We start from the raw sequence: 17,845 nt of genomic DNA on the forward strand, positions 1-17,845 counted from the left end.
AGAATGATGGACAGGCATTCACAATGGCAATGGCAATGCCATGGTAGCAGGTTATTTGTTCTGCAAAGCAAACAGAAGCAGGAAAGTAAGTGTCCATGTCTGACGAGGAGAAGGGCCCACCTATCCGCAGTACAGATATAAATAACATCCGCGTGATCTGCTTTTTAACTCTGCGTCATTTGTGTGGGGCTTTACGCCGGTACACCGTCACAAAGACGCTTTACAGGAGAGCAGGGAGCGGGAAGAGAGGGAAGGAGGGAGGAGGGAGCGGGAAGAGAGGGAAAGAGGGAGGAGGGAGTGGGAAGAGAGGGAAAGAGGGAGGAGGGAGCGGGAAGAGAGGGAAAGAGGGAGGAGGGAGCGGGAAGAGAGGGAAAGAGGGAGGAGGGAGCGGGAAGAGAGGGAAAGAGGAGGGAGCGGGAAGAGAGGGAAAGAGGAGGGAGCGGGCCGAGGCGCAGAGCGAGCCGCGGAGCCTTTCTGAAGAGGCTCGTTGAGAAGCGGCTCGCCGCCGAACTGCCGCCGAACTGCCGCGCTTCACGAGCCCTTGATTCTGACAGCGGCGTTTTCCAGCCTCGGACTGAATGGCTGCTCTCCCCCGCCGTGGTGCATACACGCCGTGGTGCATACACGCCGTGGTGCATACACGCCGTGGTGCATACACGCCGTGGTGCATACACGCCGTGGCGCATACACGCCGTGGCGCATATACGCCGTGGTGCATACACGCCGTGGCGCATATACGCCGTGGCGCATACACGCCGTGGTGCATATACGCCGTGGTGCATACACGCCGTGGTGCATACACGCCGTGGTGCATATACGCCGTGGTGCATATACGCCGTGGTGCATATATGCCGTGGTGCATACACGCCGTGGTGCATACACGCCGGCGTACGGGGCCTGTGGAAAGAAACGGGCCCGCGTGCGTATGCGTGCGTTTTTTAAAGGCGCTTGATTTGGTGCAAGGGGGCGGGGCAGGGGGGGGGGGGGCTGCCTCTGGGCGTGACAGGAAGGCTTTGCCTCGTCATGGATTCGAGCTCACAACCCCCCGTCGTCATGCTTCCCTCTGTCTCCCTAGCCTGCAAATGTGCGTCGCGTTTCCATGAGAGCTTAACGGCCCAATTAGTGCTGCTCGTTTGCATATTTTTGCATATCTTCGGAGAGAGGAAAGCAAGACGGTCTTCATTTGCCCGTATTAAAAACAAGTGATACTTCACTCGGCTAATCATCTGGAAAATTTACAGAGGTTAGCGCTTCTGTCACGTTTTCTGTGGATAACCAATTAGCGCTCAGCACATTCCGTGCGCTTTTGATCGCGGATGGACAGGTGTTACAGTTTTAGCGGTAATGCAGTGAAGTTTTTTCCGGTGCACACTTTAATGACATGCCCATCAGGGACAGGGGTTTTTTTTTTTTTGTTGCCACTGGCGCCATCTTTGATGCCAAATACTTACATAACCAGAAAACCTTCTGGTAATTAATTTAGGATTCTGTGTTCCTGTCAGTGTTAGCTTCACTGTACACTAATGCCAAAACACTTCTTTGAATTTGTGTAGGAAAATACAAATGACATTCGTCTCCTGATTATGGATTGCACTTGGTGACTTTTATAGTATGTGTATGAGGAAATGTTTCCCTTTTAAATTTGTAGTTGAACATTTGACTTGCCACAGGTTCTTCCTGACATCTATAAACAGTCAAAGAAAAAGGTGCCCTGAACATTTTTCAGTGAGAAAGTGTCACAAGGAGTTTTGTGAGATGAAAATTCAGAATTCACTCTGACTTCTGGTGGTGGTCTTTCTTTGAGACACAGTGTGTGGATGGACTTATCCCAAGACATGTTGATAAACGGAAGACTATTCAAAATGTATCAGATCGAATCATATTTGTTTTACAGAGCGCATTTCATAAAACATTTGTACCAGTACACTTTCCCTTGGGATATAACTCCCCACAGAAACAAGTTTATGGTGATAGTGCCAAGGGGAAAGTTAATTATTATAAACCAAAGTGGAGTTCAGTCCTCCACTGGCTGGCTGAGGATCTTAAATCATTTCCCGCGTGGCGCGCTGTTGGCTGTTCGGCTCTGATTGTTTTCCTTTAGTTTTGGTACGGGGTAGGGACGCTGAAGATGTTTACTGCTAAACGGATGTGCGTGTCACACTGATGGCTGATTAGGGGGCTGTCTGCTCGTGTGACTCATCCGAAACCGCCGCTCGTAAAAACGCGTTCGCGCGAACGCGTCTGTCTGCCTGTCCGCCGTTTGACGGTGTCTGTCAAGCGGCTGTCTGGACCGCGAGAGCTGACGGTTCACTTTGAGAGGGGGCAGGATTGGCTGAGTCATCGCCGCGGCGACGGTTCGACAGCGGTCGGGCTCCGAGCCAGCGCCACTCAGCGCTCTTCATGCGAAGGGTCGCGTCCGAGGCGCTGCTGCTTTAATGGAAATTTAGGATTTTCTCGAGCCCTCTTCAGCTCCGACAGCGCCCGGGTGTTGTCTTATAGTCGGGACTGCAGCCAGTATCTCTGCCTACCTCGCATTCTTGAATTTTATTTCAATTTTTTTTTTTTTTACAACTCCGCGACCTTAATTAATTCAACATTTGTTCTTAACTTTGGCTTGCATAATGGGTTAACTTTACTGTACGCCCTGGATTCAATTAACCTTTTATTTTACAACATGCAAATGAATCAGTGAGTGCTAGATTTGTGAGTATTTTTTCCCATTAAACAAAATGGCAAGCCTGGACCTGGCAATCATCCAAATTAACTATGATGGAAAAGTGAATAAAACACTTGCATTCATAAGTAAGTATGAGTAAAGGACAAATGTTGATGGAACCCTGGCTGTGCACTAGAACTGTCTGTTATTCAAGTCAAGGGCAGATGTTATTTGATCCCTATGTGTCACAACAGTGTCTGCATATTAGTGTAGGGCATATTAACATATTTGTGTCTTATGATATTACATTTTAGGCATTTAGGAGATGCTCTTATACCAGGCGACTTACACAACTCACAATTCTACACACCTATTTATACAGCTTGATTTTTACTAAATCTGTTCAGATGAAGTACCTCGTTCAGGGAGGCACAGCGGTGGTCTGCCTGAGAGTCGAACCTGCAACCTGGGAGTTATAAAGCCACCCCCCTGTCATGCTGTGCTGCCTCCATCAGTGTCAGAAACTCTGAAGATAAATGCTACGAATTGTTGTCTTTGGCGACGTATTTGATAAATGCCAGACCCAATCACCCAGCATGCTATCAGATGTGAGTTTTTGTAAAAGCACTCAGGTTTTTCGACAGATCCTGAATTCTAATTTTTTTTTTGTTGTCTATTATAATCAATTTTTAAAACACAGTGTAAACTCTGTCTGGCATACAGCCTGATATTCAGTCAGATTTTTACCTCAGAGAAGTTGATGCTCTGAAAGCTTTGTTTTCCCTTGTTGCTTTTTGATAGCGATTGGAGCGCTCTTCAACGATGGTGTTTTAATTTGTGGCACATTAATTATGTATCCGGTCCCGAGTGCCGTATTCGGAAATGTAGAGGCCGTGCGTGTTTACAGATATTTCTTTTCCATCCCGAAATTGACCATCGATATTCCAAAGACATCCAGAATATGTAAAAAGTAAGCAATAAACAGAGAAGGGTCATTTGCTGTAATAAAACATGCATTTTAATATACGTCTGGACACATGCAGACTTAAATAGCAGTGCATCTAAACAGATATAAATGAAGATTATTTTGTTGTTTGTTAAAACAGATACAGATCATCCATGTCATCCCTGTACACCCCTATGGTGGACTGACACTGCGGACAATCTAAAATGCTTAATCAGAAAATGGCTGTGTAGAGCAGCATAACTATTAGCAATGGTGAAAAGGAAAATAAAATATACCACAATATGAATTTTTAATGAATTAATGTAGAGGAAAATGGCCAGAACATGGGCCAGAACAGCTTAATGAGCAAATATTGAAAAGAAAAAATAAAAAATATGAAACCAGCTGTTCAGGGGCAGAAGTATTTACTTGGTTCGAAGTAACAAAACATAAACAACATATGTATACAAAGCACTGTAAGCTCTGCATGGTGAAACCAAAGTGTGTAAAATACCCTTAAATAAAAGCTGAGCATGTGCACTTTAGCCGCATGTGGATTGTATGATTACAAATCTAAAAAATATGCCTTTGTCCCGAACATTATAGAGCTCACTGTCAGTCCAAGATGAGAGCTTAATGTGCCAAATTGTCCTAAAATTGAAATAGATCCATTTTAATTAATTTCAGGCTAAAGGGGGATAAGACAAAAAGAGTTGCTCTGGGGTAAATATCAAGTGAAACAAAAATCATTGAGGTAGTCCAACAAATCAATAAGAACCTACAGATGAAATGAACGGGAACCAATGAGCTTAATGTAGCTTAAAATTAACGGCAGAACTATCTGGAAATAAAGATGGGCTCCTATTTTCGTGTACGCACTATGGTCAAAAGAAAAGCATTTAGTGAAATACAGAAACACAGGAACTGTATGACTCAATTGTGACTTTATAACATCATTGCATTTATATAGCACCAATGTGTAGCACCCACCTGGGTGATGCACGGCAGCCATTTTGCGCCAGAAAGCTCACCACACATTAGCGAAGGTGGAGAGGGAGAGAACTTTTTTTTTTTTTAGCCAATTAAATCTGGGGGTGATTTGCGAGAGCCAGATCTGGGATTTGGAAAAGGACACCGGGGAACCCCCTACTCTTAGCGATAAGACCTAAAAGTGGGATGGAATGATCTGATGTTCATCTCGGGTGTAAATCCTCATGAGGCCTTGCACATTCCAGTGAAGGTGGAATAAAATACACTTTAACTTCATTTCAGATAATTACACTGCACTTTTCCGTCACTGAGCCATGTCATGCTCGCATGTTTTGGGACCATTTTCCACTTTGCCAATTTATTTGAAATATTTATGTGTGCTCATAAGTGCTCATCTTTTTTTCCAGAGCGTCTTCTTTGTTCAATATTAGGACTTTTGGCCACATTAGCGACAAGTGCTCCATTCATGTTCAGTGGCGTATCTTGACTCATTTGTTGGACAACCTTGTTGAGTTTTGTTTCACCTGAACTTTTCAGCACTCGTTTTTTCATCAGCATTAAAATGTTTTTTGTCATGTTAAGCCATTTCCACATTGAGCCATTTAGAATGTCCCTGGAGAGGGACTTCGGTGCTTTTATGATCCACAATCCTACCGAGAAGCTACAGAGAAAATTACAGATTGCGTATGTGTGTGTATTTGTGCATGCATGTGAGAATGATACAGATTTCTAATATTATATGGCATTTTTTCCTTTTCTGCCGTAAGGAAGGGTCTTGGAATGTGGTATTATTATTGCTGTTAAGAAGGAACTTCATTTGCCGATGGTCCCGATTCATGTTCAGTTTGTCAGGGAAATTGGCAATGTTCAAACAATCTGGCATTTCAGTTCTTTAATCATTGAACCATAACCATCTGGGTTACGGGTTACTGGCAAGTTTGTGTGCAACATGCCTGGAATGCTTTTTCTGTGCCTTTGACAAATAATACGCTACTAAATAACTACTAATAATGTACAACTAAAATAAAAATAGAATAATAAACATGTCTTAAGACAGTTTGGGCTGTGTTTTTGTCATAATAATATCTCACAACATTATTTGGGATAGAACCTAGATACTCCCCTGCTTTATTGCATGTCTGCTGCTTCAGATGTGAACACATCAGCTGGTGTAGAAAGCTTTGACCTGAAGGTGTTCGGGGACAACACCTGAGGCCTTTAATCTACTGCTGCCTGAAGATTTGTTTGATCAATCTGGGTGGTTACGGTTCTTAGATTGAGTGGTTCAAGAGAAAGAAATCTCTACTTCCTGTCTGCAGGAAATTGTTTCATTTTACACACAAGCTTCTGTTAGGGTTCACCTTTATTCTGAACCAAATGAACCAAAGTCCATTCAGAAAAAACACATTACTGAATTCATATTTTATGATCCAGATATGTATATCACTCAGGAGTATTACAGTGCAGCCTTAATGTTGTTTAGAGTACGGATTGAGTTATGAAGTTTGAGTCATATCAGTAGGCTTTGTCAGTGCCCGACATAGCTCAGGAGGTAAGAGCGGTTGTCTGGCAGTCGGAGGGTTGCCGGTTCGATCCCCCGCCCTGGGCATGTTGAAGTGTCCCTGAGCAAGACACCTAACCCCTAATTGCTCTGGTGAATGCGAGGCATCAATTGTAAAGCGCTTTGGATAAAAGCGCTATATAAATGCAGTCCATTTACAGTCCATTAGTGCAGTTTACCTAACAGGGCTGTCTCAGTGCCATTTCAGTCTCAAGGACATAACAACATATCAAAATCACACGCACCCGGCAAACGTCCTTTACAGTTCTGTACTTGTGACCTAGAATATAATTACTGTGTGAACTGCACTTAATGTGTTCATGGCTATGAATAACTTGCATAACAAGTACTGTACGATATCAGACCTGGGTTTTGTAGTTGTTCCAGTGGCCATCTGTATGCACTTATTGTACGTCGCTTTGGATAAAACCGTCTGCCGAATACATGTAATGTAATATAATGTAATGTGCTTGAGATTTCATTTTTACTGTGAGTGAGTTCGCATCCTGTTCAGAAACAAACTCTTCCTAAAATCTTGGATGGGAACGACGAGGTCGAAGCAGTGTAGCGCCGTTATGTTACAGTAGCGAAGAGATTCTAGGCCTCCGAGATGCCCGAGTCTGCCAGATGCGGACGGAGTGTATGTTTGCCAGCCCGGCTTAGCTGTTAGAAATTCCTAATTAGAACAGGAGACGAGTACGGTGAGGGAAATCGCTGGGCTTTAGAGACCATGCTCAGATTTATATGACCCTGCCCGCGGGGAAACCAGCTGGAAATGCGATTTTGCTGTAAATCAAGAGGTTGTGTGCGAGCAGGCAGGCAGGTTTGTGGGGACGTGGCTCACAGTGTTCCCAGGATAAAGAGGCTGTGAGCAGGCAGGCAGGTTTGTGGGGACGTGGCTCGTAGCGCGTAGCTCCTCGCATTCCCAGTTGTGATCGCTGACTCAGCTGTTCCCGCTCCTTGCCCACATCATCCGCTCGCCCGGACTTTCGCCTGTGGAATGTGTACACTGACATCTCCTCTCTGTACAGCAAACTGAAATTCATTTCCTTGTGAAAATAACACAAAAGTAGTCATTTTGACACAAAATGTGTTGAAAGTAACAAATTCATTTAAAGAAATATCAACACATCCTTTTTTGAGTGAGGTTTAATGCAAAATACCACCACTGGTCAAACAGTTCGCGGTCATCTGAGGATTATGACGGTGCACAAAAAAAATTAAAAAACCTTTTTTTTCTCTTAATAACCCACGTAGCTTCGCTGACGTGCCTCCAGCGCTCAGACCGCGGCAGCGGCTGATTTAATGGAGTTGGCGCTTCGCGGCTGCTCTCGGAGCTGGGTCAGGGCGCTGGCGCGGAACTGTCCGGAAGCGTTAGCGGTGGGAGCAGCCTAGCGTCATCCCAGCTCGCGGGGGTGGGGGCAACTGACATCATACCCCCCCCCCTCCCCCCCCCCCCATACTGATGCTCGGGTGTAATGCGGGACAGCTGGTGTAACGGGAGCCAGCGGGGGGGGAGAGGGGGTGAGAGCGGGTGGAGTGTGCTGGTCTACTGGGCTTAGTGCTGAATTATCCAGATATCCTCAGCCGAACCGCCAGCGTGTGTGTGAGTCAAGGGGGTGCCTAACTAGGAGGGGTGGAAGTGTGAAACTGCATGTGGACCCCCCCTTGGTCATGGGGGGGGCACAATGGTGGTTAGGAATCTTCAACATCCTGGCATCAGGTTAACGGGAACTTTTTCAGCTTATGTTCTTAGCGTCTTTTTGGTATTCAGCGTAGTGACCCAAATTCGGGAAAGAGCCCGTGTGAGGGGGTTACAGCGTCCGGGGTGTTTGTGGGCGTGTCCGGAGTGTTTGTGGGCGTATCAGGAGTGTTTGTGGGCGTGTCTGGGGTGTTTGTGGGCGTGTCCGGGGCATTTGTGGGCGTGTCCGGAGTGTTTGTGGGCGTGTCTGGGTGTTTGTGGGCGTGTCTGGAGTGTTTGTGGGCGTGTCAGGAGTGTTTGTGGGAGTGTCCAGAGTGTTTGTGGGAGTGTCCGAAGTGTTTGTGGGCATGTCCGGAGTGTTTGTGGGCGTGTCCGGAGTGTTTGTGGGCGTGTCCAGGGTGTTTGTGGGCGTGTCTGGAGTGTTTGTGGTCGTGTCTGGAGTGTTTGTGGACGTGTCAGGAGTGTTTACGGGAGTGTCCAGAGTGTTTGTGGGAGTGTCCAGAGTGTTTGTGGGCGTATCAGGAGTGTTTGTGGGCGTGTCCGGAGTGTTTGTGGGCGTGTCCGGGGTGTTTGTGGGCGTGTCAGGACTGTGTGTGAGCAATATTTGGGGCGTGTGCAGGGCATACGTTGGGCAGTTGGGTGTGTCAGCAGAATATCTGAGCAACATGGGCTTGTCAGGTGCATGCTTTGGAGATCTGTATGTTTTAGGAAAAGGGGAGAAGTGTGTGTCTCTGATGAGAAATAAATGCCAGGGGAACATTTAGAAATGTTTTAGAGAGATTCCCTTTAAACCTTTCTCCTGTCATCAATATTATCAGGACTTAAGTTTATGACACACTTACTCAGGTTCGATGTATGGCCAAAATATGGTGAGGTGAATGTTCTGAAATGGCTTTAGCTTAATGAAGCTGAACAATGACTGAATTTGAAGCTAAACTGCATCTTTTATGAAAACCCATTATTCAGTTTCTAATGTATGAATTCTGACAAGATAATTACATGCAGTCACATAATGTTTTCTGTTGCCGCTGTCGCTCTTGTCGTAGGTCTGCTGTTGTTATTGAGTCATACAGCACAACAATCTGCAAACACTACAAAGGGTGATTTTATAGCTGAAAAAAAAAACTGGCAGAATGGATTAATAATCAGTCTATCCACTCCTGTGTGTGTTTGTTTTACAGGGACCGTGCTGGTTGAAAATATGCAGATCAATGGAAGAGCTGAAGACCCAGGCAGAACCATTTCCTTATCGCTGCAAAACAACTACGACTACTGGGTGATCCTGGACGCCAAAAGACAGATTCTGTTCCTGAACAGCACCGGCCGAGTTCTGGACCGAGACGTGAGCACTCCGATTGGCTCGTCCGCATCGCGCTCGCACACGCTCAGATGGTCCGCGAGGAAAGGGGGTAGAAATGGGGGGTCGCAGGGCCCCACTCGACCACAATTAGGACTCTCCTGACAGCCGGATTTCAGGCTGATTTAAAAAAACTGCAAGTCCCAGAATTCCTTGTGTCTCATATGCAGTCATGCAGGGAATGACAGGCGAGAGTGCGTGATTGTAAGGGAACTTTACTGAGCCACTTAAATGACCACAGGGGCAAGGAAAAATCTGAGCAACTGGTGAAATGTGAAAAGATATTTCTGACCTCGATGTGCAAATAGGCACATAATAGGAAAACAACAATAAAGAGAAGTCAGTTAGTAAGAGAAATAATAGAAATCGTTAGTTCTGGAGTTACCTAGGCAACTGATGTTTGTACGCTTTTATAGGTGAATGTCCCAGAATAGAACTACAGAACAATTTCCTTGAAACTTTTTGGCATTTTCTTGTAAAAATATATAATAAGGCATGATGGACAGGGTAAATTAAAATGCACTTCATCTTAATCATCATAATTATCTTCATCATCCTAGTTTTTGTCTGTACTTATAGCCCTGCTGGAGTGCGCCGCCATTTTGAAAGGAATGCATTTGAGTGCCTCGTGCCAGCATGTCAGGAATATTAAGGAACATTACATTTGGTAGCTTTGCAGAGGAAAGTAGCAAATTCCTCTGAAGTTATATAATTTGTATGTCATTCCTTCCCTGTAAAACTAGGTTGGGAAGTGTTTTTTTTTTTTTGATGTTCCAATTAATGCCACTTTTTGGAGATGTGAGGCGCTGAGCAAAAATAATGTTTTTTCAAAATGGAATCACTCGCAGTGCTTAAGTTACGAGCGCAAAAACCTTTTCCAGATGTGTGTTTTGACAGTGATTTCTCTCCTGGTTCATAGACCCTTCTGTTGTGCTGATTGATGTGGGGTTGAGCTGATTGATGTGGGGTTGAGTTATCCCAGTCTGTTGTGCTGATTGATGTGGGGTTGGTGTCATCGTTGTGCTGATGTGGGGTTGAGTTATCCCAGTCTGTTGTGCTGATTGATGTGGGGTTGAGTTATCCCAGTCTGTTGTGCTGATTGATGTGGGGTTGAGTTATCCCAGTCTGTTGTGCTGATTGATGTGGGGTTGAGTTATCCCAGTCTGTTGTGCTGATTGATGTGGGGTTGAGTTATCCCAGTCGTGTGTGCTGATTGATTGAGGCGGGGTTGAGATCCCAGTCTTTTGACTAGTTGATTGGGGGTGCAGATCCCATCTGTTGTGCGTGATTGCATGACGGGCTTGAGTTTATGCCCAGTCTGTTGTCCCTGATTGTGTGGGTTCAACTGTTTGTGTCAGGTTTCGTTATACCATTTTAGTGTTCAAGGAGCAGTCTAGCCATGGACTGGTGAGCAACCTGCGAGTCCAATCATGTGTAAAATCACGTTAATGTTCTCCGGCTCCAAACGGACTGCGTTGAAGCCAAATGCGTTGTCTACAAGACATGCGTCTCAATAACAATGTGTTAAGAAACATTTTTAACACTGTCGTGTTACTTTCAAATGTTTGTGTCAAAGACATTTTGTGTTACAAATATACAGTTTATGTGTTACAAAGAGAGACATTTTTAACACGGACTGTGTTGAAAGCAACACAAAAATGCGTTGCCTTTCACTAGGCATTGAGGTCTGTTAAACGCAGCATGTTGTGTGTTGGTTTTACTGCATCTGTTTTGCACTACGGGGGAGTGGATGGACTGGATGGAGTGAGGGAGTGAGAGTGTTTTGGGAGTGTCCTCAGTCGTCCTGTCAGGCCCTCAGTGAGCTTCTCCTCCGCTCTAACGGGCTCCTGCTTCCCTCGCAGCCCCCCTTGTCCATCCAGTCCATCGTGGTGCAGGTCCAGTGCACCAACGAGCTGGTGGGCACGGTGATCCTGCATGAGGTGCGCATCGTGGTGCGGGACCTCAACGACAACACCCCGCAGTTCCAGAGGCCGCCCTACTACGTCGCCGTGAACGAGGTGAGCGCCCGCACGCCGCCGCCGCCGCCGAGGGGGTCGGTGCAATCCAAGCGCAGCGTGGCTTCCTCGTTCTTCGGTCATTGCGTCCGGCAGCTCTCTGAGGGAGTTCTGAGTAGCTGCTCATTCTGACACTCGGTGATCCACTGAAATGTACGGTATCCCTGTTTTAGTTTTTTTTTTTTTTTTTTTTTTCTGGGCCTTCTGGACAGAATACTTCAAAGAACCGAAATATTTAACGGTTGAACAAGCCATTCATTTATTACATAATTTTGCACACGGATAATGGATAAGTACAAGAATCGCAGAGAATCTCGAGTCTAGATTAGCCATTTCATTTAATGTTGTATAAAAGCACTTAATGGTTTGATTTTTATCTGCAGGATGCAATGTAATACTCTACATGAAAAAAAGATGAAGTAGTGCACTCAACCGTTATTAAGAGGAATTGAAGGGGCATCCATTACATACTGTACAGTTCAGAGCTCTGCTTGATAGCACGTAGCATCCTCTGTCATAAGCGTTTTTGTGCAGCATGTAGCAGTAGCAGTACTAGAAAAGATCAGCCGGACATACATATTTTTCAGACATCCATATTGGCACACAGAACGCAGTTTCCTCTAATTAACGTCAGAGTCGACAACCAGACGGTAAACTAGTGAATAACCAGACACGTAAAGTCCAGGGCTCAGATTCAGAAAGTAAAAGTCCTGCCATGTGTTTCTTCCACCCGTGAACTCAGCCCTGCTGATTTCACTGATTAGTTCTAACCTCCTGAGTTGTGCTAATCACAGTTAGCAAATCCGGGTGACTGCAGTGAAATACTGGGGCGGACTTTCACGTTCCCGAACCTGGATTTCCCTCCCGTGAGGATTACCGCTGTGTGATTATCGGCCGCCCGCCGTACAGGCCCGCCCTCCTTGGCTTTTTACGCGCGTGGATCTGAAAGTGAATTCAAGTACAGGAGTGAGAAGCGTGCGCTGCGGGATGGATACGTCCTGATCTAGTGGCTTTTTTCATAATTAGACGCAGTTCTCCGGAGCGCGTCTCTCTCTCTCTCTCTCGCTCTCTCTCCCTCCCTCCCAAGATGGCGGCTATGCGGAGCGAGAGATGGGTGAAGTGTTGAGCAGAAGACTTGTCTGGAGTGGTGTTCGTGCCTTTTTATCAGTTTGTTGGGCTTGAAGTAGTTTTTTTTCATTTCAATTTTTTTCCCGTTTTAAGGTTTTGCACTTGACGTCCTGCCCAGTAAAATACTATCGATTAGTCAACATGCAGACTTCACAGCGTCGGATAAAAGTAGCTTGTCCAACCAGTGACTGTGCTGCTACTGAAGAGGCAGAGACTGAAGCAAAAAATAAAGTTTTTCTCAGAAGTAGTTATTATTTATAATTGTCTTCTTTATTTTATTAATAGATGCCCCTACTTTTATTGATCTGTTTGGCCTACTTCTTTAGGACATACTGTCCGTTTGTAAAGCTTGATATTTTCCTGAAGCAATTCAGTGCCTTGCTCAAGGATGCAGCAAACTGTGCCCCGTTTAGGGTTTAAACCTGCAGCCTCTAAGCTACAAGCCCGATTCCGTGACCCCTATGCTACGCTGCTGCTCTCCGCGATAAGGTGCCGTTCCTCCTGAGTTTGAAGCTGAACTCATGCTGGTTCATCTGAGGCTGAAGCTGTTTTCTCAGACTGAAGCAGAAGTGCAGCAGTAGGACTGAATGGTGGGGAACAGTTTCAGTGCTGGCAGTTTACCGCATCTTAATATTTCACATTTCCATTTGCATTTTCATTTGACTCTTACTAAATAATACAAATGAAGTAATATTCCACTCCAGTGGGCCAATGCAACTGGAACTGCAAGAATTTACACATCTCTCCATTTATTGTATTCAATTATTCCTGTTTCTTGGTTAGTTCAGAAATGTTGGTAGGAAGTTAAATAAGGTACAATGAAGGTGCTCATGCATGCTTTGGAAACAGTAAAAATACAAAATTTCTCTGTGCGTGATTTGTATAATTTTTTTTATATATTGCCAGTTACATTTTGTTTTGTACTTTCTGTGTTGGGAGCTTAGATAGGAATGTATAAAAATGTTGCATTTACAATTATTTATTTCACTCTGTTACAAATACGCCTGTATGCTGAAGGGGTTGGGCTATCCCAGGGGGAAGTCCTGTTGTATGCGACACCAGATGGTGGGTTCAGGTCCTGCACGGAAATACTAGCAATGATTTCACTCAGCTACAGATGTAAGTGTGCCGATGTGTAGAATGTGTCTGGTCTAACCAGGAGGGAAATCCTGTTGTACGCGACACCAGATGGTAGGTTCAGCTCCTGCTCAGAATAGATGTCCCCACACACGGTCCGGCCACACAGTCCGGCGCGGTTTGTGCCTACTGGTGTAAGGAGTCTAATGAGCATGTTTGGTGGTGGGGGGGTGGGGGGGCGTTTTTCGGGGTAAGCTTGCAATTGTGGGATTTCTGAAGACCGACACAAATAACCAGGGGGAGAAACGCTAAAGCCGCCGGTTGAAAACATTCGCCCGTTTTTTTTTTTTTTCCCCAGCCACCTCAGGACACCCACAAGTGCCTGCAGGGGGCGCTGCACTAGCAGGGCTACTTTCGTCGCCGAGCATCGATCGCACGTGTAACCGAGATACAATCGGACGCTGTTGACACGCGCCTCGAAAACACTGTGACACCGCGCGACGTCTCCGCGCTCCGGAATCGTCTCCCTCGTGACTCCGCGGTGATATAAATCTCCGTACGAAATGTAATCAGGACGCGAAAGGCGGCGTTACCGCGGAGACGCGGCGCCGCGGCAACGCAAGCGGCGGGAAAGAGGGATTTCATCGGAGTCGCAATCTGACATCGGAGACACAAATGGGTTCATGAGAAAAGGATAGTGTTTGTCATTTGCTGCGCGGGCTGAGCCAATTCCTTTTGTGCGTGTGGCTGTGATTATAATGACAAATTGCGACAGAACCTGGGCGTGTGAACTTATGAATTTTCAATTGAAACGAACAACTGGAGATAAATTACAAATTTTGACACTTTCATTAAAAATATATTATTTTCTTGTGTTTGCCCGATCCTGTTTGAGCAAGGGTGCCTTGTGTTTTGTCAGAGTCATCAACGCTCACCCTGTTTTATGTTTTGTTGGCAAACAAAACAAAACAACCCAAAAATGCAACAATCTCCTGATCATTTTGCCTCTGCTGCTGCTATTCTCTTCTCCTCCAGCAGGTGGCAGGCTGCTGCACAGCTACTATCTGACAGCTATCCTGTGTAATTTCAATCACAGAAAAGCTGTTATTTTGAAGTTAGTTTGTTCAGCTAAATCTCATCCTCTTTCTTGGATTAAATGGCTGACAGAAAGATTATTATTCTGTCATAATTCAAAGCCAGAATGTAGTCCTATTCCTGGACGGTCCACTGAATATGCTGTCTTAAAATATGGCCGTTTAATTATACTTATTTAGTACTGCACTATAATAATATCTCAATTTAATTTTAACATTGCCAAAACCAGATGCTTGACGCTTTTAATTCTCTGACATTAATGACGCTGTAGTAATTTTGGGTCATGCACTAATTTGTCGATTTTACGTTGCTTCGGTTTTTATTGCGTTTCCTGTGACAGCTGCTGTATAATTAGCATGTTTTTCAGCTACCAAGTTAGCGAGGAGTACTTGCTAATTGCACCGTACTGGCAAAAAAAATCAAGAGGTCCTTCAGTTGTTGGCTGATCTGAGGTTGTAGGTGCTAACTATCCTTGAGCTAAGGAACACCGGCTCTGCTTCTCTGCCAAGGTGTAAATATAGTGCGTTCAGTGGCTTGTGGCGTGAAGTAAGAAAATACAATTTGGGTTACTCCAAAGGAGCTTGCACAGCAACATTATGTTTCCAGAGGCCGTAAATGTAGACTGATTCATTTTCTTTTGTGTTTATTCACCATACTAAACATAAATATGAGTTTTTATGTTGCGCAGGTACTTGTTTTCTTGAGCATAGTGGTTACATGCACCCTAGGAAATGGTTCCAGCTGAAAGTAATATTAAATGTAATTGTTTGATGAATAATCGGGTAATATACATACCTACAGTCTCTGGAGGCATAATGTCAGTGTACAAGCTGTTTTGAATTACCTGAAGTGCATTTTCTTATTTTAGACCACAAACCCCCAAATGCTCTATTCCTGCTATGGAAAAACCCAGCCAGCAGACAATCATAAACGTATCTAAATATCCAAGATGTCCTTCATCATCACACAGAAAAACTGCCTGGGCCAATCAAAAACAGACGCTAAAACTAAAATATACGACCCCGTAGAAGGTGAACTTAACATTTAATTACTTGCTAGAGAACAAATTATCCCTGGGAAAAACACAGCTTAAGACCCCCCTTTAAATGGCTGCAGCGGATCGAATGCTGAAGGAATCGCTTTAACGGACAGCGCCCAGGAGCCACAGCTGAGGACGTAGCTCTTGAAATAATGAATGATTGTTGTCCTCGACAGTGAATTAATGGAAGGGCTTGACGTGGAAGTGCGAAGGCCTGTTGCGGCGAAACGCTGAGAATTCTGGGCTTGTTTTATTAAGCCCTCAGAAAGTCACGCCGGTCTCTCTCTGTCTCTCTCTCTCTCTGTCTCTCTCTCTCTCTCTCTCTCTCTCTCTCTCTCTCTCTCTCTCCTCTCTCTCTCTCTCTCTCTCTCTCTCTCTCTCTCTCTCTCTCTCTCTCTCTCTCTCTCTCTCTCTCTCTCTCTCTCTCTCTCTCTCTCTCTCTCTCTGTCTCTCTCTCTCTCTCTCTCTCTCTCTCTCTCTCTCTCTCTCTCTCTCTCTCTCTCTCTCTCTCTCTCTCTCTCTCTCTCTCTCTCTCTCTCTCTCTCTCTCGGGGTCAGACCGTTCTGTCTCTGGCGTCTCTGGCGGTGCGCGGGCGTGTTTCTGTAAGGCCTGTCAAAGCCGGGGCTGGAGTTACGGCCCGACGGCCCGGCGCGGTGACCGAGGATGCCGTCCGAACCCGCCGACCCCCCCCCGACCCCGGTCTGAGCTATGACCTCCTGCTGCGTGCGCGCATCTGAAAGAGACACAAGGATGCAAACGCATCCGACAGGGAAATGGCATCCCGGTGTTTTCTCCGCCTAGGGCATCAAATCGCCTGTCAAACCGCTCAATTCGATGCGGACAGAGTTCTCTCGCGCGCTTCGCGTCACTCTTGCGTTTACGTCGAAAGCGGGATTTGGCGGGAAGCGTGGTGGCCAGCGGCGAACGGCGCTCTTATTCCCCCGTCCCTCGGCTCCTGTCTTCCAGCTCACCCCGACCGGGACCACCATCTTCACCGGCTTTTCTGGAAGCAACGGAGCGACGGACATCGACGACGGACCCAACGGCCAGATCGAGTACTCCATTCAGTACAACCCCAACGACCCGGTAGGTATGAAGGGTCACCGCACACTGGTCCAGCCACACACACACCTGGCCACACACACCTGGCACTGCTTCTGTACTGATGCAAGGAGAATAGCCCTAGTGAATAACCAGAGGTGGAAAGTTCCAGGGCTCAGAAAGTAAAAGTCCTGCCATGTGTCTCTTCCACCCATGAACTCAGCCCAGCTGATTTCACTAATTAGTTCTAACCTCCTGACTGAGGAGTTGTGCTAATGAGCAGAATCCAGGTGACTGGAACAGAACACTGGGGAGAACTTTTGCTTTCTGGACCTGGATTTTCCACCTCTGCTGGATTTTTATGCCGCCTCTCTTAATGCGTTCTGCTTCTCCCGCAGAGTTCGAACAGGACGTTCAGCATCCCGCTGACCCTGTCCGGCGGGGTCGTCCTGAGGGAGCGCCTCAACTACGAGGAGCGGACCCGCTACCTGGTCATCATCCAGGCCAATGTAAGACTCCGCCCACACGTGACACGCACAGAGGAGGAAGTGCTGAACAGTGCCGCGCTACATATGCGCATAAACGTGCATGAATTCATCTCCCAGCACTCTCGCCCTTTATGTCATACTGGAGGGAAGTGCATGTCCATATTTGTTTAAGGTTGCTGTTTCCCGTCCGCACTATGTGCGTGCATTTGACGTTTTTTTGTTGTTTTTGAAAAAGGTCAGCCGGGAACAGAATCTCAAAGCCTATTGCCAAGAAAGGGCCTAAGAAAAAGAATTCCTTGTCAGTAGCGAAAGGTGGTGCCATCTCGTGATTTGCCATTAGCCATAGAATTCAATTTCCGCTGTTTTTTTTTTTCTTTCCCCCTAACCTGATGGTATACATCTTGGATGGACAGAGAACAATCTTGGCAAAGTGGATGGCAGTGAAAAGCGAAGCAGGAACGGCCTTTTCTTTTCTTTTCTTTTCTTTTTTTTTTTCTCTCTCTCTTTTTCCGGGGGCTCGGAAGGCCTGTCATCCTTCTGGTGGATTGGAAAAGCTTTCACAACGGCTGCCACTCGTCAGCATTCGTCTCCGCGCAGCGCTTGGAGATGTTGTGCGCATACTTGTATCAGAGGAGCTTATCGGTGATGTGGTGGACTGACCCTGTAAGATTTACCTGCCTGTTAAAAGCAGGAGGGAGCTGCATTGCAGTAGAGCGTGAGCAAAACATGGCCAAAAGTACGTGGACACCT

The 17,845-nt window shown here is 46.0% G+C and overlaps 1 protein-coding gene across 1 annotated transcript in view; it reads left to right on the forward strand.

The window, feature by feature from the left end:
• The window catches only part of LOC135244743 (protocadherin-15-like), a 187,824-nt gene that overhangs the window by 58,368 nt on the left and 111,611 nt on the right, over positions 1-17,845 (forward strand). The window contains exons 6-9 of the mRNA XM_064317270.1: positions 9,037-9,197; positions 11,075-11,230; positions 16,533-16,652; positions 17,006-17,116. Of these exons, the coding sequence (XP_064173340.1) occupies positions 9,037-9,197; positions 11,075-11,230; positions 16,533-16,652; positions 17,006-17,116 (548 nt within the window). The remainder of the gene's footprint in view (positions 1-9,036; positions 9,198-11,074; positions 11,231-16,532; positions 16,653-17,005; positions 17,117-17,845) is intronic.

The sequence above is a fragment of the Anguilla rostrata genome, chromosome 18, assembly GCF_018555375.3.
Source record: "Anguilla rostrata isolate EN2019 chromosome 18, ASM1855537v3, whole genome shotgun sequence".
Classification (NCBI taxonomy): Eukaryota; Metazoa; Chordata; class Actinopteri; order Anguilliformes; family Anguillidae; genus Anguilla; species Anguilla rostrata.